Source organism: Onychomys torridus, chromosome 15 (assembly GCF_903995425.1).
Source record: "Onychomys torridus chromosome 15, mOncTor1.1, whole genome shotgun sequence".
NCBI classification, from domain to species: Eukaryota; Metazoa; Chordata; class Mammalia; order Rodentia; family Cricetidae; genus Onychomys; species Onychomys torridus.
In genome coordinates, this window is record NC_050457.1 from 27,758,966 (window position 1) to 27,785,535 (window position 26,570).

Below are 26,570 nucleotides of genomic sequence, written 5' to 3' on the forward strand. Positions count from 1 at the left end.
TCACGGCCGAGAGCGCTTCCTGATTGGCTGGGCTGAGCCAGAGCTGATCCAATCAGCGAGCAGCGCGCGCAAACAACGCGGCCAGGCTGTGTTGACAGGACCTAGGAGGCGACTGACAGTGAGTTGAAACTGGCTCTGGCAGGTAAGATGGGGAGAGCGTTGTAACCGGCCTGGTTTCCCGTCGAGGATGGTAGCTGGCGGGTTTGGGAGACCCAGCCCCACCAAATCGGATGCTTACATCCTGGGAACTGGAGACCCCGCTCTTCTCAGCCTCCCGGGCCAATGGCATTCCAGAACCTAGCTGGTTATCCTAGAAAAAGATGGAGGGGCGGGCGGGGAAGGGTCTTTTTGTTAAAAAGAATGAAGTAGATCTCTATCAGCTAGAATATATATTGAATTTGCTATAATTTATAAGATGGGCTCCCATTATTAGAATATTCTTTTTAACTAGCCTGTGTATGTGAAGCAGTTGTGTTCCGTGTTTCAATTTGCCGGTTCCCGAGCCAATTTTCCATTTAATAGTTAAATGGGTCTTTGTTGTTTTAGAGTCTCTATGTTTCTGTATAGGTTTTAGAATTTACTCATCAAGTGCGAGTTTTTGTCGCTTTTTAGACTTTTAATTAAGATAAATTAGTTCAATTTGGGGAGAACTGACATCTTTACATTATTGACTTAAAGGACGTAGGAACAGTATAGTGTTGCATCTATTTAGATCTATTTTACAACTCTGTTGGTAAATTATTGGTTAAGAAATACAAAGCTTGATTACATAGGAGTAAAAACTTTGGGATTGTGTTTATTCTGATTTGCATTTGACATTGTAACCTGGAGGCCCTGTTTTTTGTTATTTCTCCATCTACTTCTATAAATTTACTTAACTTTAAATCTCATGATTTCATCTCCTATTCTTAGCAGCAGCCATCTAGTAACCTTGTGTTACTTTTCTTTACTTGCATAATTTTAGCTCCTGGATGACTATCATCTTTTTTAATATGCTATCATCATCATCATCATAATCATCATCATCATTTTGGTTTCTGGAGACAGAGTTTCTCTCTGTAACAGCTCTGGCTATCCTGGAATTTGCTTTTGTAGACCAGGCTGTTCCTGAACTCACAGAGATCCACCTGCCTCTATCTCCGTAGTGTTGGGATGTGCCACCACGCCCAGCTCATTGTTTTAATTGGGCCATCATCCAAAACTGCTTTATATTCTTTGAGTTCTCTTATATAACCATTTTATATACCTTCCCCCCTCTACTCTTAAATTCTTGATTGTAAAAACTTTAAGAAATAATCTTTCTCTTCAGCCCACCCTCCCCCTTCAGACAGGATTTTTCTTTTATGTACCTCTGGCTGTCTTGGAATTCCTTATTATACCAGGCTGTCCTTGAACTCACAGAGATCTGTCTGCCTCTGCCTCCCAAGTGCTGGGATTAATGGCATGAGCCACCGCACCTGGCTATATCTGCTCCTAAATTTCAAATTCCTTCTGTCTACCCTTACTCACAACTGATTACTGTAATTACCATTTCTCTTAGTAGGTAGAAGTAATCCAAACAGGACTTCTACCAGCTCTTGCCAACACATCTACTCACCTGCGTGTATCTTGCACTCTTACTATTCTACTGACCATCCTATTACAGTGGAAGAACCTTATCTTATTTATCGATTCTTCAGTTGGTGGACACCTTATAGATTCCATGTCTGGGCTATTGTGAATAGTGCTGTAGTAAACAAGAGACTGTAGATAGATATCTTTTCCGTAGTGGCTTTATTTGTTTGGATATATGTCTAGTAGTGGAATTTCTGAATCCTATGGTAGTTCTGTTTCTAGTTCTTGCTGTTACAGTCATATCATATTCTTTTCTATAATGGCTATACTAAAATATTCCCTCCAACAATAGTGTGCTCATGTTTCTCAAAGGATTTTTGTCTGTTAGTCATTGCTACATTTAGCAGATGGTTGCTAAATGCATGTATCCTTTTTACTTTAGTTTTTCCATTAAGGTGAAGAAAACTATAAAGGATATGTCAGAGAATCAACTAGAACTTGATCCAGATAATACTACAGACATGGAAGTTGGTATAGATCCTGAGGAAGAACTTATTAAGCAATGTGAAGAAATGTGGAAAGACATGGAAGAAGTAAGTATCAACAAATGAGTGAATATAAGATTTACATAATAAACTTAGGAAACTAACAGTTTCCCATATTATTTTATAAATTATATATACATAATACATATATATTATGTGTAAAAACTAAAAGCATTCTCTTAAGAAACTATATTAAACAGAGAAAAAAATGATGGTAGTTCTGCCTCAAGGAGATTTTTTTTTTCTTATAGACACAATAGTCATTTATAATATTGGATATAATGTACCATTAACAGTATTGTGATGGTGACACACACCTTTAATCCCAGCACTTGAGAGACAGAGGCCAGCCTGGTCTACAAAGCGAGTTCCGGGACAGCCAGGATTGTTACACAGAAAAACCCTGTCTTGGAAAAAAAAAAAAAAAAAAAAAAAAGAATGAATTCAAAAGGTTTTAAGGAGGTTGGAACAAAAGGACACAGAAGTTAATGAGTGTAAGATTAGAAGGAATCATAAATTATTTTAATACCTGTTTTGGGCCAGTAGAATATAGAAATAGAAATAATATATAATTAAGGATTATGAGTGAAACATGAATACAAATGTTGAGCTTGAAATTATGTATATTTATTTTTGTTTTAATGAACTAGAGACACTTGATACACTATGTTACTTTGGTGAAATTTCTCGTTAGCATACCACAGTATATGATTTACATCACAGATACATATAGTACTTAAGTAAAGTGTCAGAGCAGGAGTGATGAATAAATTTTTTATGTATATAGTATCCTGTTCTTTCATTAAACTGTCAGCAAGAAAGATGAATGGAGTATTTTAAAAAAATCATTTGGCAAAATCTTTGGTACTGTATATCATTAATGTACTTACTAGATAATTTTTATAATTATTTTTTGTTATTTTTCCTCTGTGAAACTTGGCTTTAATTAACAATAAGTTAAAAATTTACAAAAAATTACTGCAACCAGAAATGAGGACAATTAAGAATGAGTTACTTGTATTTTTACCTATCAAATACAGTTATTAATATTACTGGATGTTTTTAAAGTCTGGCAAACAATGTCTCTTGGAGGCTTATTTTCTTATGTTCGTCTTTTTCTTTTTCTTTCTTTCTTTCTTTCTTTCTTTCTTTCTTTTTTTTTTTTTTTTTGAGACAGGGTTTCTCTCTGTTCTCTGTGTAGCTTTGGCGCCTTTCCTGATCTCGCTCTGTAGCCTAGGTTGGCCTCCAACTCACAGAGCTCCGCCTGCCTCTGCCTCGCGAGAGTTCACCATTACTGCCCGACTTTTCTTATGTTCTTAATTACTTATTTTGTTATTACTCTATAGTACTTTCTCTCTTGTTCTCTTACCTCCCATTTTTTTCTCCGTTTTGTAACTTATAATTCATGCTAGCTACTGGATGTTTTATTTCTTTATTCTAGTAGTCACTGTCCTGTGGAGGGTGAGGGAGATGGAACCAAAGGCTCTGTAGATGCTCTACCACTGCACTATGCGTATGACTCTTCCTTTTTCCTTCTTATATATTCACTCTGTAACTAATTTGACTGCCTTCCTCATTTTCTTAGGTGGAAATTTAAATAGATTTTGTATCGCATATTTATATGTTTTTTTAGAAGGTTGTTGTATGGGGTTAGTATAAAAAGGGAGGAGAAGGGAATTTTCTATGGATTGTAATTATGTCACTTTAACTTTTTTTAAATCAAGTGTCAGAACAAATTATTACTCACTGGAACTGAGACACTCACTAACTCAAATGCTCAGGTATGAACTTATATTCTGTTCTAGAAAATAGGTAAGCAAAATTCATTATTTTTGGAAAAAAAGTTTATCTGTTTATATTTATTCAAATAAACAACTTTGTTAATACCTATATTCTTATTTAACTAAAAATTATTTGGTATGTGTATTGTGTGTACATGCATATGATGGGGGTGGGGGACCATGTGTGCCATAGCGTGTGTGTGTGTGTGTGTGTGTGTGTGTGTGTGTGTGTGTGAGTCAGAGAACACCTTTGTCAAGTCAATTCTCTGCTTCCACTTTACTAGTTTTCAGGGACTAAATTGAGGTGGCCAGGTTTGTGCAACAAGCCCTTTTACCTGCTGAACCATCTCACTGACTCTAATACCTGTATCCTGAAACAGTTGGAGAACTCTTCTATTTAAAATAAAAACCAAACCTAAGAACTACCTATATATTGTCTCTAAGAAACACACTTCTCCAGCAAAGATACCCCAAAACTTAGTATCAAAGGATGGAAAAAACACCAAGGAAACAGAAAATGTAAACAAACAGGCCCAGCTATCTTTATATCTGGAAAACAAACAAACAAACAAAAAACTTCAAACCAGAACTAATTAGAAGAGATTTTTTTTAAAAGGGACACAACACGTTAATAAAAGGAGCAATTCATCAGGAAAATACAGTTATAAACTTTTATGCATCAAATTTTGGAACTCCCAATGTCATTTTTGTGTTCATAAAAATGTTTTAGAGTGTGTACATATACAGTGTACTGTAAAAGTTCTAACAATATACCATTTTTAAAATTCATTATGTGTTAACTAACCTGTCATTTTTTTCTTGGGAAAGTATGGTTCCTTTATTGTAGAAATTGAAACTTTACTAAATATGAGTCACTGGACACTAGACCTACAAAGGAACGGAGTATTTTTTTCCCCAGTACACCAAGCACTGACTTTGATAGGAGTGTTTGTATACCTGTAACAAGTACTATCCTAAGTTACAAATAGCCGAAGAATATAGTTTGTGGTTTCCTGTTGTGTAAGTGGTCCTTCAAGATCATTTGTAAGTCTTATGATTCTCCAAGAGGACTCATAGGACTTAGTCTACAGTCTACTGTGGCTAAAATTTATTATGGTGAAAGGGTGCAGAATCTGATCAGCAAAGGGAAAAGGTGTGGGTAAAGTTGAGGGAATGAGACGGGAACTTTTTCAGGAGTTGTCTCACAATAGATTCACTTAACACCTTCTTAAATTAGACTATCAACTTGTCATGTAAAGCATTGATTAACATTGGAGAAACCTGGTGTCCAGAATTTTTAGTGCGAACTGGTGATATAATCATCCTTTACCTGGAAGATGTCGAAATGCCAGAAGATAAAGCAGGTGTTCAACATAAACCATACCCTGCTTGAATCGTTTTGGCACTGAAAGCCACTCTTAATGAGTTAAACATTTTTATTGAAAAAACTTTTTATAAATTATTACTTTCAAAGTATTACTGTTGTTTTATTATTAGAAAGTGTTCTTTAATTTTATAGCAGAATCAAATTTGTCATTATCATACCAAAAACACATTTACCATAATTTATCTCAGGATAAGGTAATATACATTTTGCAAACTACTAATGTATTTTAAAAAATGCTTTTTACATGTGGCTCTGGAACCAGTCTGATCATTATCTTCACATATATATTTATATTTCTTTTTACAGTACAATTAAAAGCAGTTACAATATTTTGAAAGATCACAAAGAGGAAATGAACATATTTAAGGAAAACTGGACTGAAAATTCTGGCAAGACATAGCATCCTGTTTTCATTTCTTTTGTTGGGGGAGGATGTCTTGATATGTTAGCATCTTTTTTTTGTTTTTTTAAGATATATTTAGGAAGTAAATGTAATGTGTTTAGATTCCTTTAGTTTTGGTTGTAAAGCGGAATTCTTTATTTTCAATAGCATACTATATCATTGCTGTGAGAGCCATTTAGGAGCTATAGTTAGTATGGTAGTAGAATCTTTTTGGTGATGGTATTTTGATAACCACTAATTTTAAAACTAGTATTACAGTGTTGATTTTATTTTCATCAATATTCTACAAGAAATACCTTGAAATCTCTTTTTTTTTCCTCCTATAGCTCTCATTACTTATTATGCAAGTGAAATGTTTGACTGCTGAACTTGGTCATTGGAACAAAAGAACACCTGAAAGTAAGATTCTTATTTTTAGGTTCATATTTTGTAGACAAATTAATGGCATATTAAATTAATGACGTCATCACCAGGTGGTTGTGGTACATGCCTTTAATCTCTGCAGAGGCAGGTGGACCTCTGTGAGTCTGAGGCCAGGCTGGTCTACAGAGCTTGTTGCTGGGCAGCCAAGACTGATATATAGAGAAACCTTGTCTCAGAAAACCAAAAGGAAAAAGAAAAAAAAAATTAATGACCTCAAGATTGACAAGATCCATTTGTCCTAGAAATTGCCCATAGTCATTGATACTAGGTACCACACCATTTTTCTTTCCTTTCTACATGGACTATGAAGATCTTATTATAGCTATTATTTTACTCTAAAAAACATTGCCTTGGATTGAGTAGAGACCATGAAATGTTAATGAATGAGACTTGCGCAGTGGAAAAGCTCCTTTATATGCTTTTTAGAATAGGGAACATGTAGTTCTTATGCTCTTTATATGCTTTTTAGAATAGGGAACATGCAGTTCTTATGCTCTTTATATGCTTTTTAGAATAGGGAACATGCAGTTCTTATGCTCTTTATATGCTTTTTAGAATAGGGAACATGCAGTTCTTATGCTCTTTATATGCTTTTTAGAATAGGGAACATGTAGTTCTTATGCTCTTTCTTGACTTGTCCAATGGGAGCCAAATATGTTTTCCCTATTTTTAAAGAATAGAAGATGGCTTAAATGTTATAGTTGTAATAATCAACGAGTAGATTTTACTATTGTTGTTTGTTAGTATGATTTCTATTACTATGGAAGTCTAAGCTTCCGTGCCATGTATTTTTTTCCTCTCTATATAGTACTCTGTCTTCCTTTCCTTCTCCCTTCATTACTCCTCCTTTGACTCCCGCCGCAACCACTTTCAGTTTTAGCCTCCCTTTTCTGTAGTAGTCTGCGGGTCCGTTTTAGCCTCCCTTTTCTGTATTAGTCTGCGGGTCCGTTTTAGCCTCCCTTTTCTGTATTAGTCTGCGGGTCCGTTTTAGCCTCCCTTTTCTGTATTAGTCTGCAGGTCCGTTTTAGCCTCCCTTTTCTGTATTAGTCTGCGTGTCCGTTTTGGGGATTTCTCAGATAGTATCCTAGGCTGCCTTCTTTCTCTTTAGATAGTGTCATCTATATCCTTGGTTGTATTACTTTAGTCATGCCGATTTCTTAATTGTTCTACATTCTCATTACTGCTTGTTAGCCTCTAATTTTAGCACTTCAGGTAGGAATAACGAGTGTACAGTTGTAATTTTAAAATTTGTCTTAAAGTGAGTACATTTTTCTTCTTAGCAATATTTCCTTCTTGAGCATCTCTTAGGCAGCTATTAAACATGAAGGTATTCTTTAAAGAAATGTACTCAGTTGTTCTTTTGTTGGTGTTTGGTTGTGTAAACATAGCCTAAGGCTAGCCTATCACTTAAGGTGCTTGTGCCTCAGCCTCCCATGTACTAGGATCGCTGGTATGTACACTATCATACTTTATTCAGTTGTTACCCTACGTGCTATACCAGCATTCTACTGTAAGCGTCTGCATGTTATATCAGTGACTGCGTGACTCGTTTACTGAGGCTGCGACGAAGGCTCTCACAGAGTGTCCTGAGATATGTAGCTCAAACACTGGAGATTTATATTACCATAATTCTGGGTGCTAGTAGTCTATATCATTACTTTATTGTTGTTATAAAATACCTCACAAAAGCTGCTTGAGAAGGAAGGCTTCATTCTGCCTTAAAGTCTTGGGGTTATAGAGAATCATGGCAGGGAAGGTAAGGAGGCAGGGAAGGTAAGGAGACAGGAATAAGGATTGGCTGGTCACTTTTTGTACAGTTATAAAGCAGTGAGAGATGTGTGTTTATGCTCAGCTTCCTTCATGTTTTTTATTCATCTGGGATCCTAGTCTGTGAAATAGTAATGCACACATTTAGGGTGGATCTTCCCATTTGTATTAACCTAATATAGAAAAATCTGTCATAATTGTGCCCAGAGATTTATTACCATCAGATTCTAAATCCTGTAAAGTTGACAGTAAAGTAACATAGAAAATGCCCTAGAAGTTCTGATATAAAATTAGACATACCTATTGCCTGATGGCAATGGTGAGGTACATGCAACAGAGCAATGCTCAAATCATGAACCTTGGTGCAGAGAAAAAGAGACCACGCTGCCACAGTCTCCTTAGAAGTCATGCTACTAATGATCTAAAGATTGTCTGCAAGGTTCCATCTGCTCAAGGATTATAGTACCTCTCAATTAGATCGTCCTGGGACCAAACCTTTAACACATGGACCTTTGGGAAACATTTGTTCTAACTATAGCAGTCATCTTCTGTTGTCTTCATATAAGCTTCGCTGTGCCTCTCTCTGTCTTAATCTCATGGCATTAAGGCTTACTCTGTGATAACATGTTAAATAGGTACTAGTAAAGTCACATTTTAAGGTTTTGAGTATTATACTTTCAACACGAATTTGGGGTTAAGAACATATTCCAGTCCATAATAGCTTCAAACTAGACTCTGCAGCAGTGGACTTAAATATCCTTGGACCTCCTAGATCTTATCTTCAAATATCCAATTCATGGCTATGCAGTGATGGTGCATGCCTTTAATCCCAGCACTCAGGAGGCAGAGCCAGGCAGATCTCTGAGTTCGAGGCCAGCCTCGTCTACAGAGCCGAGATCCAGGACAGGCACCAAAACTAGACAGAGAAACCCTGTCTCGAAAAAAACAAAACAAAATATCCAATTCATGATATCTCCAGTTCATATTTGATGAGCTGTATATACATTTTAGATTTTGCCTAGATTCTTCTTCATGTTTCAAACATAGCCAGTTACTAAATACTGAGCTCAGCTGTCTGATCAGTGATGGTGCTCTGTATGCTGTGAATGTGTTGCTCTGATTTGTTGATAAATAAAACGCTGATTGGCCAGTAGCCAGGCAGGAAGTATAGGTGGGATAAGCAGACAAAGAGAATTCTGAGAAGAGGAAGGCTGAGTGAGGAGACGCCATCCTACCGTCTAGGGAGCAGCATGTAATGGCACACATGTAAAGCCATAGAAAATGTGGTGACATAGATTAACAGAAATAGGCTGAGTTTAAGTGTAAGAGCTAGTCAGTAGTTAGCCTGAGCTAATGGCCGAGCAGTTTTAATTAATATAAGCCTCTGTGTGTTTTCTTGGGTCTGAGTGGCTGTGGACCAGTGGGACATGGGAAAACTTTCAGCTACAGCTGTCACTTTAATCATTAGTCCATTAGGTCAGTATGATTGATGAACTTTTTGCTAGTCTCTTAACAATGATTTTTTTCATCATTGAAACTTTTAAACTTACAAATTAAGACGCCACTAGTTGAATAAACCTTAGTACACTTAAAGACCAGCTTCAAACTGTTATTAAAATTTTTTTAACGTTTTGAATTTTTTTCAAAGTTGTATAAAAGAACATAATTTACTTATTTCAGTTTTTGTAGGTCAAGAGTCTGAGCATATTTATAATCTTAAAATTCCTATAGGTCATAAATCAACACAGCTTAGCTCTGTCCTCTGTTGAATGGTTTCAAGGTTAAAATAATAGATTCTCACTGAAGACTAAGAAGCTTAGATCTACTTCAAAGCTTTTCTCAAGTTGTGAGGATGATGTATTTTCTTGTGCTTGTAAAAAATCATGTTAGCTTCACTTCAGTGTGTGTGTGTGTTGGGGGAGCATACACATGTGTTGCTGGGTACACTTGTCTGCAAATGGGTGTATAGGTCACTGGACAACCTTGGATGTTGTTCCTTGGATATTATCCAGTTTTTCTTTTTCTTTTTCTTTTTTTGGTTTTTCGAGACAGGGTTTCTCTGTGTAGCTTTTATGCCATTCCTGGATCTCACTCTGTAGACCAGGCTGGCTTTGAACTCACAAAGATCTGCCTGCCTCTGCCTCCCAAGTGCTGGGATTAAAGGCATGCACCACCACTGCCTGTACACTTTTCCTTTTTGAGGCAAAGTTTCTTACTGGTTTAGAACTCACCAAGTAGACTAGGTTGGCTGACTAGTGGGCCCCAGGGATTTATTTCAGTCTCCCTGGCACTGGGATTACAATCCCATACCACCATGCTCATGGGTTCTGGGGGTCAAACTCATTTCCTAATGCTTGCAAGGCAATTACTTTACCAACTGAGTTATCTTTCCAACCCTTATTCCATGTTTTTGAACTCCATCTGGTAGGCTTAATGGAAGACTGACTTAGTATAACAGTCATACCATGGTATGTGTGAATCCTTCCAAATTCAGCTTGGTTCTCCAGTAGACACTTTCTTGGAGTTGTACCTGATTTTGTTACAAGTTTTCATCTGAATCCACTGGAGAATGATTTTGCTTTTGTTTCTTGGCCAATAATCACTTGATTCCGAAAGTCTTATGAAAACACATGGGAAAAAAAACAGTTAGGCATATGAGCTTACTGTTTTTGTTTCAAGTACTTCAATCATTCTTTTTATGGTTGATAGTAAGTCACAAATTTTGTAAATTTGTCCCTGTCTTCGAGGATCCTTGTTTCTTTTTCTTTTTTTTTTTTGAAGTCATAAGTGTACTTTTATTCTTTTTTATTAAGAAAAAATGTTTAATTCATTTTTTTAAAGCTTTATTTATTTATTATGTATACAGTGTTCTGTCTGCACATATCCCCACAGGCCAGAAGAGGGCACCAGATGGTTGTGAGCCATCATGTGGTTGCTTGGTTGCTGGGAATTGAACTCATGACCTTTGGAAGAGCAAGCGGCGCTCTTAACCTCTGATCCATTTCTCCAGCCCTGTTTTATTCGTTTTATATACCAAAGATCCTCCTTTTTCCTCCTCCTGCTCCTCCAGCCTTCCTTTTCCCAACCCACCTCCTATTCCCTCCTACAAGAAGGTAAGGCCTCACATGGGGAGGTACATTTAGTAGAGGCAGGTCCTAGCCCCTCCTCTGGCCTCAAGGCTGTGTGAGGTGTCCCATCATAGAGGTGGGCTCCAAAAGGCCTGCTCGTGCACCAGGGAGATCATGCTACACAACTGTCTCACAATGCAGAGGGCCTAGTCCAGTCCCATGCAGGCTCCACAGTTGTTGATCTAAAGTTCATGAGTTTCCACTAGTTTGGTTTGGTTATCTCTGTAGGTTTCCTCACCATGATATTAATGCCCCTTGCTCATAGAATCCCTCTTCTCTGTCTTTGACTGGACTCCTGGAGCTCAGCCTGGTGTTTGGCTGTGGATCTCTTCATCTGCTTCCATCAGTTACTGGAGAAAGGCTCTATGATGACAGTTAGGGTATTCACCAATCTGATTACTGGGGTAAGCCAGTTCAGGCATCCTCTACACTACTGCTAGTAGTCTAAGATGCGGTCATTCTTGGGGATTCCTGGGAACTTCCCTAGCACCCGGTTTCTTCCTATCCCCATGATGTCTCCCTTTGTCATCTCTTTCATTACTCTCCCACTCCACCTCTGTTCTAGCTCGACCATTGCATTCTCTTATGTTCTCATCCCCCACCCCTACCCTCCATTGCCCACCCCTCATCACCACTTTACTCACCCCCTTCCCAGAGTGATCCATTCATCCATCTTTTTAACCATTTTCTCCTTTACTGAAGTTCCAGCAACATGATGTTGTATCTTACAGTTATAGTCCTATAGATCTCCCTAAAGTTCTGTTTTCTAAATGTTTAATCATGTCAAAATACACATAAAATGTATTCTGTCACATATGTATAGTGATAAATATATATTCACATTGTAAACAGTCTCCAAAACTCTCTGCATTGCATTTGTTGAAATAAGTTAGTACTTGTGTTAGCCAGCTGTTACTGAGAAAAAAAAAAAATGTCTGGAATAAACAAACAATTTTAAACAGCCGAAGTTTATTTGGCTCATGATTTCAGGAGTTTCAGTCCATGGTACATGGTTGGTTGACTCTATTGCTCTTAGATCTGTGGCAAGGGAAAACTTGGTGACTTCACAAATTGGAAGAATTGTGTAACATGAATCTTAAATGGTCTTATTAATTAAAAAAAAACTCAGTGCAGCCAGCTATTGGGGTAAATTCTGAAAGATGAGAGAGCCAGAACAAGCCACAGCTAACCTCATCTCGACAACTCCTCATTGGATCCTGTTTCCATGAATCTTCAGACTGAAAACTTTTTAGTCATCACCCGAATGGATCTCAGCTGAACTGCTGCTAAAAGCCTCAAAGCTTAAAAGCCTCTAGTTCCTGGTCCTCATGCCTTATATACCTTTCTGCTTCCTACTATTACTTCCTGGGATTAAAGGTGTGTGTCTTTCCCAAGCAAGACATGAGATCTCAAGTGCTGGGATTAAAGTTGTGTGCCACCATGCCTAGCTCCGTTCTCCAGTGTGGCCTTGAACTCACAGAGATCTAGAAGGATCTCTGCCTCCTCGGAATGCTAGGATTAAAGGTGTGTGCTACCACTGCCTATCCTCTATATTTAATATAGTAGCTATTCTGTTCTGTGACCCCCAGATAAGTTTATTGGGGTGCACAATGTATCAACCACAAAATTGCTTAACTCATGGCAGCCAGGCTTTAGACAAAAGGTGCCAGGTTCCAGTGCCTCAGGGGCACCTCTCTAGTGACCTAATAGCTCCTTTCTACTATGTTCTTCTACCTTAGAAAGTTCCTCTTAGCTCTAGTCAGTCTCAGTGTTTGGCACCCAAGCCTTCAGTGCATGGATCTTTATTATATACACCTATCCAAACCATACAAGTGTCACTCTAGAATTACCTATAACCAGTTCTAAAATTGGCTTTTAAAGTACATATAGGACGGCTTTTTTAAAGAAGGCTTTCAAAAAATAGTAGACAAGTTTTAGTAATATATCATTTGATAATTTCAAATAGTATTGGATTAAAAAAGCAAAAATTTTGGATAAGTATTGAATAGTTTATTAATTTCTCTATGGGAAATTAAATGTTTCTCCTGTTTGGCAAAAATTGTAAGTATATAATTTGCTGTATGTAATTCATTGATTACACATGCATTTTTAGAAAGAAGTCTGATATGGTCTAAAAAGTTTTAACTACATTTCATTCTGTATAATTCCATTTCTGGTAATATGCTCCTTGAAATTAAAAGCACTACTACATAAAAACATAAAAAGATATGTAGTATAATATTAGTACTCAGTTTTGGAAATTTCTACTACATTATGATACACATACATATATAATAAATGTATGACTGTGTTATCAAATGATGATTTCTATACCATGGGCGTTCTGCTGAGTGAAAACAATGCTAATATATCTGATATGCTATTATAATGCCAACAATGACAAAAAGAAACCTTTTGTGTTTGCGTCTGTATATATGTACATATACATAGTATCATATAGATACAGAGAAAAATACCTTAGGAGTCCATTATTAAGCATTATTAATCATGCTTTTAAGGCCTCAGGAAGGAAAAGAAATAAAACCAAAATTCATAGCTGTCAAATTTATCCAGTGTTATATGTTTGGGGTTATATATGCAAAGATGTTAATCTAGAAGTCACAAAAATTAATAAATTTTGCAAAAGTTTGTTAATATGTAAGTGGTATGGAAAAGAGTTATCTCAAGAAAGTCACAAAGTCAAATCCTTAAGAATTAACTAAGTACATGATTTATTTTATTTTTGTAGTAACTCCCCTGACTGAAGATGTTTTGGTAACATTAGGAAAAGAAGAGGTGAGTCATTTAGGATTGTAGTATTACTAAATAATTTATAATTAGAACTGTTTCAGTTCAGTTTATGACATAAGACTTAGGCTGACCCACCCCAAAAACACATTAAAATTTGCATGTTTTATTGAACTTAATATCTTAAAGATTTTAATTTCCTGTGTTTTTACTGTTTGTATATATAGTTCTGGTATGAGTGTGAGAGTATGTGCATGTGGAGATCAGAGGACAACCTTGGTTGTTGTCCTCAACTTTGACCTTGTTTGAGGAAGGAGTTCTTTTTGTTTGCCACTGGATGTGCCAGTTTTGCTAGCTCAGTAGCTTCTGAGGACTCCTGTCTCCACCTGCCATTTTGCCATAGGCATGCTGTGATTATAGACTATGCTTTGGAGCTTTCTCCCCACCAGAAATAAGTTCTTTGGCATATTCTGCAGCAGATGATTCTATAGCAGGTGTCAGTATGGTATCCTCTAACTCAGTTTAAAATTCAGTTTCATGGTACTGTGTCTCACAATGATGACAGTCACAGAAGTAAATTTTCTGTTGTATGTCTGATCAATTGACTGAATCAGTTTTCTTGTCTCCCTCTTCAGGTGTAAGTAACTTTCTAGAGAGAGAGACTAGAAAATTTTCAGAGAAACATGCTTACTTGTCATAAAATGCATCACAAAAAAAAATACGGATGAATAACCAAATAAAAGAGATGTATAGATTAAGGTGTATAGGAAAAGGTATGGAACTTCTGTGTTCTGAGTGTGCTTCCCAGGCCCCGCCCCTTCATGCATTTAGCTGTTTAGAAGCTCCCTGTACCCAGTCCTTTTGGTTTTATATGGAAACTTTTTTATGTACGCATAATTGACCAAATAATTGGTCATTGATTAACTTTCAACTCTTCTTCCCTTTCCAAAAATGTGAGGCTAGAGCTAAAAGTCCCAATCACTTGATCATGCCTTGGTCTTTTCTAGTGTCTAGCCCTCATCTTAAAGCTGCCTAGGTTCTACTTGTCATCCAGTAGTATAAAAAGGTACTCAGCGTGTTGGAGATTCCTAATGTGTTAAGAATGGTATGCTAGGAAGGAAGGGTTAAGACCAATATATAATTTGGTATGGTGGCTTATACCTGTTGTTGGGAAATTGAAGCACGAGAATTGCCCAGGGTTCATAGTTAGTTTTGTGCCAGTCTGGGTTATCTGTATCAAAATATGGAGGGGGGAAAGACTAAAATATATATTTTATAGCATAGTGTTACACAGTAAAAAACAAAAAGGTTTTCTTTGTTAACAAGAAACAAGGACTGTGTTCAGGGTCCTAGTGTTTTGTTAAAAAATAGAACTTCTGAGCAATGAAGCTGTGAAACAATGAAGTACATTTCCAAACAAAGTGTAGGTGTGTCTTAGCATTCTTCTGCTATTCTTTGTAAAATGGAAGACTAGAGAAATGACTTAAAGATAAACTTACTAATCAAAAAGGAAACAAATTTAGAGGTTTGAAAAACTCAGCCTATCTGTATTATCAAGATTGAGAGAGTATGTTCACACAGGTATGACACAGAGGGGTGGCAAAGGTCCAAACCTTCAGATGTTTGGGTAGCTAGGGGAATAGACAGAGCCATGAGATCTGCAGTGGGTGAGGGAACCCACGACTTTTCCTGCCAGTCTCAGTGCTTCCAGACTGCCTAGCAATAAACCACTCTGCTAGAGGCAGAAGTTGAGTGAACCACTGGACTTGGGCTCAGGCCTCTCAGTCTTTGCCTTAGAGCAACACAGCATATGTGAGATGGAGACAGCTCCTGAGGCCAAACAGCTGCTGTCTATTGGTACCAAGCTCTTAAGTTTCACAATAAAGCTCGAGTGATAGGGCGTATTGCCGCTTTCCATGTTTGAGGCCCTGCTGCCTAAACTTTTCACTATGTCTACTCTGATCTCCCTTTCTACAGATGCTTTTTTGGCTATTTCATTTCCTAGACAGACACTCCAACAGGGTATTTGCTGTTTCCATGAGTGCCTAGTAGTGTGGCAGTATGGAGAAGGACAAAATGGATATTCTCTCTTGATGTGACCTGCTACTTAGGAGTCACTGTCATACCACCTAGCTCTCCTGCCCCTGTCAACTGAACTTAAAGTTTGTGAGAACCGGCCTTATTCTTTGACTAGGATAGCCGGTCTGCTGTCACCAGAGCTGCATGGCTTGTGCTTTGGGCTTTGATTTCCCTTCCTTCCTGTCAGTGTGCACCTTACACCCTTAGCAGAGGTAGAGCTGGAGAGGCCTGTCTTACTGTTCTCTGCATAGCCTTTTTGCTTCTACATGCATCTCAGCTCTTCTACCGTCTCTTTTGTGATAGCTGTTGTTCTTCCGTTCTTTAGACTCTGTTTTAAATATGCTACCTCTTCCCATTCCCAGAATCTCAGAAGGGTAGAGATTCTCTGCACATCCACAAAGGGATGTATTCCCGACCACCACTGGATAACTGAAATGTAGTGGGCAAGAATGAGAAAAATAAAAACAAAATGATGTTTATAGTAGATTTATCATAGATGTGTTTAACTAGAAAGAGGAAAATTCCTTCCATAAGAGTTTCTGAAGAGTTTGTTTTTGTGATGCTAGAGAGCAAACCTAGGGAGGGCTCTGTCCTCTACCAGTGAGCTCCACCTTAGCCTTAGTCTTTTATTTTAAAGGGAGGGATTAATAGTGACTTCTCTCATGCTTTCTGAATTCATTGCAGTGGATTTCTTCTTCTCGTAGTCTATTGAAACAGTGCATTGATTTTTGTTCCTTACCATTATCTCTTTAGTTTATTGTGAGGTTTATTTATTTATTTTTAAAATTTATGATAGAAAACTAGACCAGTAATTTGAGAGAGTGTTCCTTTATTTCTAACAAGGTTTTAAAGCTATGTTATTATCTGAATGTTCCCCCAAACAAGTTTTTTTTTAAGGGTTTGTTTATGTATTTTATGTATGAGTTCGTTGTCTGCAGGTATACCTATACACCAAAAGAGGGCATCAGCTCCCATTTATAGGTGGCCATAAGCCACCATAGTTATTGCTGTGATTAGAGCCCAGGACTTCCAGAAGAATGGAACAGTTGGTACTCTACCACTGTGCCATCGTTCCTGCTCCTAGAAATTTTAATGTTGTATTTTTAAGCCACAGTAACTTATGATTGAAGTTATAATTTCTCAATTTCCTATTTATTCTTTGTCTCATAGATTATTTAGAGATTTTTTTAGTGTCCATATATTTGTTGTTTCCTATTTTTCTGTGTTAATTTCTAGTTTAATTCTATTGTTAGACTGTACTTAATATATTATCAGTGTGATATTGATTGACCTCATTGATATAGTGATACAGTGTCTACTCTTTTCTTTTTTTTTTAAATCCTACTTTATTGCACGAATCCTAAATGGTCTTATAATAAAAACCTGGAGTCAGATATTGGGGTAAATGCTGAAAGATCAGAGAGACAAAGGAACAAGCCACTAGAGAAACTTCTCACCAGTACCAACTCCTCAGGCCAAAATGGGGGGCGAGATCCTGTCTCTGTGAATCCTCAAACTGAATGCCGCTGAGTCCTCAGCTGAAAGGGCTTGAGTTCCTGTTTCCACACACCTTATATGCCTTTCTCCACCCAGCCATTTTACTTCCTATCTCAAACTTCCTAGTGCTGGGATTAAAGGCATGTGTGCTTCCTAAATACTGGTAGGAAAAGCAGAGCTCTCAAGTGATGGGATTAAAGGTGTGTGCCATCACTTCCTGGCTATATTTCTTTTAGAAACATAGGGTTAATCTGCTATAGTCTAGGGTGGCCTTGAACTCAGAGATCCAGACAGATCTGCCTCCTGAGTGCTAGGATTAAAGATGTGTCCCACCACTGCCTGACCTCTACGTTTAACACTGTAGCTGGCTCTGTCCTCTGATCTTCAGGAAAGCTTTATTTCTTAAGTTACAAATATCACCACACTACTCTGTGGTCTTATTTTCCTCCTTCCTTCCTTCCTTCCTTCCTTCCTTCCTTTCTTTCTTTCTTTCTTTCTTTCTTTTTTTTTTTTTTTTTTTTTGAGACAGGGTTTCTCTGTAGCTTTGGAGGCTGTCCTGGAACTCACTTTGTGGACCAGGCTGGCCTCGAACTCACAGAGATCCACCTGCCTCTGCCTCCCAAGTGCTGGGATTAAAAGCGTGCGCTACCACCACCTGGCAAAGGAGAAGTTTCTTTGTTTTTTGTTTGTTTGTTTTGTTTTTTGTTTGTTTGTTTTCCCAGACAGGGTTTCTCTGTGTAGCTTTGCGCCTGTCCTGGAACTTGCTTTGGAGACCAGGCTGGCCTTGAACTCACAGAGATCCGCCTGCCTCTGCCTCCCAAGTGCTAGCATTAAAAGTGTGCGCCACCACCGCCCGGCTTTCCTCCTTTCTTGATTTAGCTGTTCTTTTTTAAAAAAATTATTTATTTATTTATTATGTATATAGTATTCTGCCTGCATGTATGCCTGCATGCCAGAAGAGGGCACCAGATCTCATGGTTGTGAACCATCATGTGGTTGCTGGGAATTGAACTTAGGACCTCTGGAAAAGCAATCAGTGCTCTTAATTGCTGAGCCTTCTTTCCAGCCTCCTGCATTTTTAAAGGCTTTTTAAAAAAGCCATTTTATTGCAATATTGGATTACTGGTTATTTCTATTCCTTTCCTTAATTGTTTCAGTTACTTTAGAGTTTATAATACACATCTGTAACTTATAACTGATATAAATTTTAAAAAAGTTAGTGGAATCCCTTGCAATCTAGAGAATAGAATACTAGTTAATATATTTTTCCAAGGAAAGAATGTTAGATAAAAGATCAGAGTTTATTGTAACTCAGTTTCACATGCCCTTTTGTGTTGGTCAGGTATCACAATTGTATCCATGCCTCAGGACTTTTGGATTTACTTTTTACTCCCTCTGGAATTTTCTTTTACTAGATAGTAACTTTCTTTGTTTTTTGTCCCTTTTTTCTGCTACTGAATGTTATCTGGTCAGAGAGCTTTCCAAATTATAATGCCTTAAAACAGCTCTGCACCTTACATTCTATTCTTTTTTTTTCTTTTTTTTTTTTTTTTAAATCTCCCTGATATATACAATGTTGTAGTTATTTATTGTTTAATTTTCTGGATTTCATTTTGTTTTCTTCCCTCTTGCATTCTGGCCTCCTTCAACAATGAGTTTTGAGTAGCAGATTGAACCAATGCTGAAAGAATCATTTTAATTTTTTTGCCTTTAGTTTTGTATGTTCTCATTAGAAAAGAGGGACTAGAGAGATGGCTCAGCAGTTAAGAGCACTGGCTGTTCTTTCAGAGGACCTGGGTTCAATTCCCAGCAACCACATGGCAGTTCACAACTGTCTGTAACTCCAGTTCTAGGACTTCTGACCCTCTCACACAGACATGGATGCCATCACAACGCCAATGAGGGTAAAAACAAAATATATTATATATATGTGTATATATATATGTATATATATATATATATATATATATATATATATACATCCACACACATAAAGAACAAAAGAAAAAAATAAAATAACCTCATTATAAAAGAGACCTAATCTACTAAAAACAGTTCACTAATTTAATTTCAGTTTGAAATTAAAATCTGTAGCTTGAAACTCCTTATATTTTATATTTATTATTGGTGTGTCACCAAAAACTTACCATCTGGGTACTATATATTTTCCATTTCAAATTCTTTCTGGTAGCTATTTTTACTATTGGCTTCTACATTGAGATATTCTAGATCAATTTCACTGTCGTTCAGAATCTAAACTATGTATAAGCCCAAAGGCTAAGCATTAACTTGCATTCTTTTATTTTAGTTCCAAAATTTGAAATATAATCTTGAAATGGTAGTATCTACTATTCAATCAAAGAATGAAAAGTTAAAAGAAGACTTAGAAAGGTAAACTTGTAATTTCTATTAATCATTCACACATACTGAGTTCACACTTAAATTTTTATTAATTGTATTGTTTTCCATTTTTAAAGGGAGCAACGCTGGTTGGATGAACAGCAACAAATTCTGGAATCCCTTAATGTATTATACAGTGATTTGAAAAACCAGGTTGTGACATTTTCTGAATCAAGGTACTTAGTACTGTGTTCTAGATTTTTTTCAAGCAGATTTTTTTTTTGAGAAAGTATTTTTTATATTAAAGTAGATAAAAAAGTGGACCAGTTTAAGTGTGTAAGATCTGTCCTTGCCCCCATCTTCCATGTGGTGGTGTGAACAAGGCGGAGATGTCTTCCCCTCCTGTACACCTCACTATTGTGGCACGTGGGAGAGCTGGCCCTGAGGTCAGGAGAACTGGTGAGCTGGCCCAGCATCTCATTGGCTGTAGCACTTGGGAAAGCAGGCCCTGCACCTCACCTGGGCAGCCCAGTAGAGCTGACCCTACTGGTAATGGTACATGTGAGCTGACCCAGAGGGTGTAAGTGTGAGAGAGCCAGCCCCACTTCCCATCTGTCATGTAGCATGGGTGGGGGAGAGATACCCCCCTTAACCCTCACCCCTTGCTGCCTACAGCACTCAGAAGAGTGAGCCTTGCACCTCATCTCAGCACCATAGTAGTGCTGATCCTGCTGGTAGGGGCACAGATGAGTCTGTCCTGAGATTGTGAGAGTGGGAGAGTTGGCCCTGCTTCCCTTGTCTACCATGTGGTGGTGAGGGAGAAGGAAAAATGCCCTCTCCTCTTCCCCGTTGCCACCTGTGGTGAAGGAGAGAGCTGACCCTGCCCCCCTCCATATACAGAACTAGGGAGAGTGGGCCCTGCACTTTGCTTGGGTAACACAGTAGAGCTGGTCCCAAGAATGTCAGTGTGAGCCCCACCCCTCATCTACCATGTGGTGATGTGTGCAAAGGAGAAAACTCCCTCCCATGCCTGTTGAGACCTATGATAGGTGCGAGAGCAGTCCCTAGGACATTAGATCGAGAGAGCTGGTCCTGCCTCTCACCAGCTGCAGCACTAGGCCCCTACACCTTGACTTGGCAACACTGTAGAGCTGGCCCAGTGGTGTAGGTGTGGGTGAGCCAACCCAGAGGTTAGGAGAGCAGGAGAATCAGCCCTGCCCCCTTGCTTCTTACTACATAGGGTGAATTAGGGGTAGTACTAGAGAGCTCACCCTGGTGTTGAAGATGAAAGAGAGCTGGCAAGCTGACAAACCCAGCAACCACCCAGACCCAGAACCAGAGCTGTGAGTTGGCCCATCCCAGCATCCACCCTATGATCTGCTGGAGCACATGAAGGGGTTGGTCCTGCAGACCCAAAGTTATAGGATCTCCATGACACAGGACAACAATAGGATATCTGGGAGGAGCCCCAGTGAGGGACCTGTATTGATGATGTAACAAAAACAGAGTCCTCAAACCAGACCAACGACACTCAATGTAATGAACACTTGCAAGTAACACTATATGGACTAAAGGACTGTGTGGCTCACTGTCACACTACAGCTTCCACGATGAGATGTTTCTTTTCTTTTTTTTTCTTTTAAATTTTATCTTGCTTTATTCTAGGGGCAGGGTGTTAGAAGGGTAGAGGGCAGATGGGGAGATGATTGGGATTGAGATGCATGATGTGAAATCCACAAAGAATCAATAAAAAGTTAAATTTGAAAAAATAAAGGTAGCCCAGTTTTTTTTAGGGATCATAACGCTTGCCCTAATTTTGCCAACTATTAGTTGTTTCTTCTTTTAAATGACTTAACTTACTAGTTTCACTACATGTTATAAAGAATATTCTTAGCCATGTGGCCGAGAATATTCTTTAATCCCAGCACTCGGGAGGCAGAGGCAGGCGGATCTCTGTGAGTTCGAGGTCAGGGCCAGTCTGGTCTACAGAGCGAGATCCAGGACAGGCACCAAAACTACACAGAGAAACTCTGTCTCTGAAAAACCAAAAAAAAAAAAAAAAGAATGTTCTCTAGTTATGTAGATCAAATGAAGTTTCAACAACTTTGATCAGCTTTATGTATAACCAGAAGCATGCACAAATATATTTTATTAGTTAAATATTTGTCTTGTTATTTTTTTATTGTTAGAATCTTTAATGAACTGAAAGCTAAGATGCTTAGTATAAAGGAATTTAAGGAGAAGCTTCTGTTGACCTTGGGTGAGTTTTTAGAAGATCATTTTCCTCTGCCTGATGAAAATATTAAAAAGAAAAAGGTAAGTTTCAGAGAAGATATTCTTTTAGATTGTTATAATTGTAACTGTTGGATATGTGTGTGTGTGTGTGTGCGTGTGTGTGTGTGTGTGTGTGTGTGTGTAAACAAAAGCAAAGGAATGAAGGCATAATGAGACATGCCCAGACATGCCTTCATCCTATTATAGTTACTGAAGTTAGAGCTACTTTATTGTTCAATAAAATAGGGTTGGTTAAACACATTTTTACAGATTTTATGCATATGATTTGTGCACATGGCATGCAGATGCTTTCTTTGCACAGCTTGTTTGTGAAGGTCAAGACAACATAATAGGAACCTCTTCCTTCTTCCTCTGCATCTGTGGACAGCTGTCCTTTCTGCGTCCCTTCATCTGGCCAGCATTGACACTGTGTTAGTGGGCTGCTGTCACAAAAGACCAAAGACCCTGGCATAAAAATGGAGTTTCACTCTAAAGTCCAGGATCAAAGTACTGTCAGAGTTAGTTCCTGATGAGGTCTATTCCTGGCTGGGTGTTGCCACCCTCTCATTTCTTCACATTGATTTCTGCTCTCCATGCAGGGAGAAAAACAATTTTTTAAAGTTCTCTTACTGTCTTCCTGTTACAGAAAACACATATCTATACCTCCATTCTAATTTTGTGTGTGTGTTGTGTGTGTGTGTTTTACTTTCAGTATTTATATTGTATTAAAAAACTACGATTAGTATGTGTGTTTAGCTTTTATTCTATTTTATACTGGATCTGTTACTTATTTTTATCAGTTCTTAAATTTCAGTCAATATTTCTAAAATCTGTTTCTTTTTTCTTTTTTTAAAATGCATTTTGGTGTTTTGTCTTTGTATATATCTGTATTGCACATGTGTGAGTTACAGAAGATTGTGAGCCATCATGTGAGTGCTAGGAATTAAACCCATGTTTTCTGGAAGAACAGTCAGTGCTCTTAACCACTAACCCATCTCTCCAGCTCCTTAAACCAATAATCTTTTAACCTAATGATTTGTTTAAGAAGAATTCCTGAGACTTCGGCATACCTATTTAAATTTAATGTCTTGCTGTTTGCTAGTCAGTTCTGTAACTGTGCTTTCTCCACTAATAACAATACTTTAACTACTCTTTTTTTACTCAGCATGGTATTAGATTTTGAGATCCAGCTTTACTCAGTTATCTTTGTTTCAAGAATAATTTTGTTTTCTCTGTTCTCCCCTCCCTCCCCCACCCACCCACGCACTCCCTCCACCAGAGTTTTACTATATAGCCTAGTCTGGCTAGCCTGAAACTGAAACTCACAAACTAAAACTCGTAAAGTTCTGACTGCCTCTTCCTCCTGAGTATTGGGATTAAAGGCATATGTCACCACCATGTCTGGCCCAGTACTTTGGCATTTTAGGTGATACAATCAATGCTCAGAAGTTAGTAGGATTAAATAGATGTCCAGAAATTTAATGAATAGTATTCTAGCATCTGCAGTTATCAAAGCAAGTATTCTTTTTATTCTTGTTGGTTAAATCACACCTAGATCACTTGGGAGACTGGAATTTCTAACCTTGATTACAGTTATAAGGGATCTCAAATCTATGTCATGAGAAAAATAATTGAAGGAACTAAGGAGAATTAATATGAAAAACACCTGAGTATTATAGTGGCTGTCTTCCAATGTATTAATGAGTTATTCCATGTTATTCAAAGGGGAATAATTTGGTGAACTGAGTAAACGTTAGGAACTGATGAACTATAGGGAGTTTACAAGGAAGACTCCCTTAGAAGCCTACCTGAAATGTAATAGGATACCACCTGCTAGGAGAATTTTTATCTTAAATACAATTTGTATAATATAATTTACTGTATGTTATGAATAGCTAGAATTGTATCTAACAATAATTATAAAGGTTTTCACTGTCTAAGAATCTTTTTCCGTTGCATTTTTAAGAATCTAACTTATACCATAAAGTTGTTGACTTTCAGAATTTGGCTTTAGTTACCTTCTACAATTACAGCTAAGAAATGGTTTTAAGTCTTGTAATATATAGTTAGATTTCTGCCAATGTTAATTATTATTTACATTTCTCAAAGACAACCACCACTCAAGAATCAAAAGCACAACTGATAACACTAAATGAAATGATAGAGGTAAGTGTAGTTTTGAATTTGAGCTGTCTCTTTGGTGAACAATTAGACTTAAGACAAAAAAAGTGCTACTTTGATTTTCTACTAAGAGTATTTGATTCTTTAGTAGAGTTTCTTACTTGGTCTTTTGCTGTTTGCACCCTAACATCTTGTGCTGTTGTGCTGATAGAATTTCAGGTTACAACTCAGTCCTGTAGCTAATGTGGCTAAAACATATAAATGAACATAACAGTTTTCCTTATATAAAACGCTTCTTTTATTACAGCAGAAAGACTAATTGTCACCTTTTTACTTTGGTACTTATTTTGTTTTATAAAATAGATATCTTTGGCAGTGTCAAAAAGTATTTGAACTTTGGCCAGGTTATTAAATATGTGAATTACTTTAGAAAACCTTAGGCAGAGAAGTCTGTGAAAAGCAAGAAGTAGTGTGCTTTGTATTTTTAAATTTTTTCTTTTGTTGAAAACTCTTTTTTATACGATATATTCTGATTATGATTTTCTTTCCCACAACTCCTCCCAGTTCTTCCCTACCTCACCTCACATCTGGGTCCACACCCTTTCTGTCTCTGGTTAGAAAACAAACAGGCATCTAGGGATAATAATAAAATACAGTAAGATAAAACGAAACCAAACATACTGGAACAGGACAAACTAACCAGAAGAAAAAGGGCCAAGGGAAAAGCACAGGAAACACACAGGTGAGAGACACACACCTTACACCCTAAGGAATTCCATTAAAAAACCCAGAAGCCATTCTATATGTGCAAAAAAGCTGTAAGGTTTTTAAAAAGCCCTCTCGCAACATTATGAGACAAAGAGCCTCCAAAGATGCCACTGAGTTCTTTTTTCTTGGCCATCTACTTCTGGGCATGGGGACTACCCTTAAAAGTGGTTTGTTTCCCCAGTGTGACTCTTGGGGAAAACTAAGTTTTCATTCCAAGTGGCTCTCAGTTGGAGACAGGTTCTGGATTAGGGATGGGGCAGATGTTCTCTTCTCCTCTCGGCTCTAGGAATAGTAAATTGAGAAGAGTGCTTTCAAAAAACACGTTTCATTCTTCGTATGTGGGGTACAAAATACCAGATTTACTTCCTAAGAATCTTTCCTAGTGAATATTCTTGGTATGAAAAGCAAGATAGAAATGTTTGTCTGATATATAATCAGAATTTGTTTAGATATTCCTGATTTTACTAGTTTAAGCTGAAACTGTAAATTTTCTTGGATGTATTCCCCTTTTTAAAGTAAAAAGATGTCATGTTAGGCCAGTGAGATCATTTAGTGGTTAAATGTGCTTACTACAAACAAAGCTCAGCAGGGTGAGTTCAATCCCTGGGACCCATGTGGTGTGTGGAGAGGGGACAACTCATGCAAGTTACCCTCCAACTTGTCCATGCACACTGTGAAGCACATGCGTGTCCATACATGCGCGTGCGCACACACACACACACACACACAAACACACCACACAGATATGTATGTGCACACAGAGAAACAAATGTAATAAAACATTGTAAATTACACGTAATGGAAAATATCATCTGAAACACATGGTTATAAATTTTAATGGTGTCCCATGGGATACAATATAAAACTTAGAAAACCAAATATCTCTCTGTAGTTCATATTGTTAGTGACAAAAATAAATAATGCATAAGCTACAATTTAGTGAAAAAATTAACATACTCATTTTAAATGTGAATTTTCAACATATTTCTACTGTCCTTTTTATTAGAATTTTAATTACTGTAATTTCATAAAAATTAGAAATGTAAAATAATATCACTTCGTTTGGTTTCTGTGGTGTTGGGATGGAATGCAACTTCTTGCCATAGACAAGTGTTATACCACTGAGTTATATACCCAGCTCATAAGGCTTTTAAATTGTATTAAGATAAACTACTCTAAAATATGAAAATATTTCTTTATTATGATACTTAAAAGAAAGGAGATTCTGAGCTTTTCATTCACCAGGATGAAGGACTTGAAATGGGAAAACTAGTGATAGTCAACAATTTTTTTTTTTTTTTTTTTTTTTTGGTTTTTTGAGACAGGGTTTCTCTGCAGCTTTGGAGCCTGTCCTGGACTAGCTCTGTAGACCAGGCTGGCCTCGAACTCACAGAGATCCACCTGCCTCTGCCTCCCGAGTGCTGGGATTACAGGTGTGCGCCACCACCGCCCGGCGATAGTCAACATTTTTATTTCATGAATTTAAGTATTGAATTATGAGTATGATTGAGATTAGAGCTTGAAAGGTTAATTTTAGTCACTTTTATAAAACTTTATATTTGTATAATTATGCCTTTTCATGATTCTTAAAATAATAATATCTTTAATTAAAATTGACCTGGCAATTAATCATTTGTCATGAAGTATGTGTATCTAAGGAATCCCTAATCTCTCTGACTTCTAAGTTCTAGTTTCATAAATTGTTAAATCACTGGAAGGTAGATGAAGAGACAAAATTATAAAAGACATTCAGTA

The 26,570-nt window shown here is 37.4% G+C and overlaps 1 protein-coding gene across 1 annotated transcript in view; it reads left to right on the plus strand.

Annotated features, from left to right (window-relative positions):
* The first annotated feature begins 81 nt into the window (after positions 1–81).
* Positions 82–26,570, plus strand: part of Cenpk (centromere protein K) — a 29,080-nt gene continuing 2,591 nt past the window's right edge. The window contains exons 1-9 of the mRNA XM_036207355.1: positions 82–142; positions 1,997–2,147; positions 3,824–3,880; positions 5,997–6,069; positions 13,738–13,784; positions 19,621–19,703; positions 19,790–19,888; positions 21,842–21,968; positions 24,036–24,092. Coding sequence (XP_036063248.1) covers positions 2,031–2,147; positions 3,824–3,880; positions 5,997–6,069; positions 13,738–13,784; positions 19,621–19,703; positions 19,790–19,888; positions 21,842–21,968; positions 24,036–24,092 — 660 coding nt within the window. The 5' untranslated portion in view covers positions 82–142; positions 1,997–2,030. The remainder of the gene's footprint in view (positions 143–1,996; positions 2,148–3,823; positions 3,881–5,996; positions 6,070–13,737; positions 13,785–19,620; positions 19,704–19,789; positions 19,889–21,841; positions 21,969–24,035; positions 24,093–26,570) is intronic.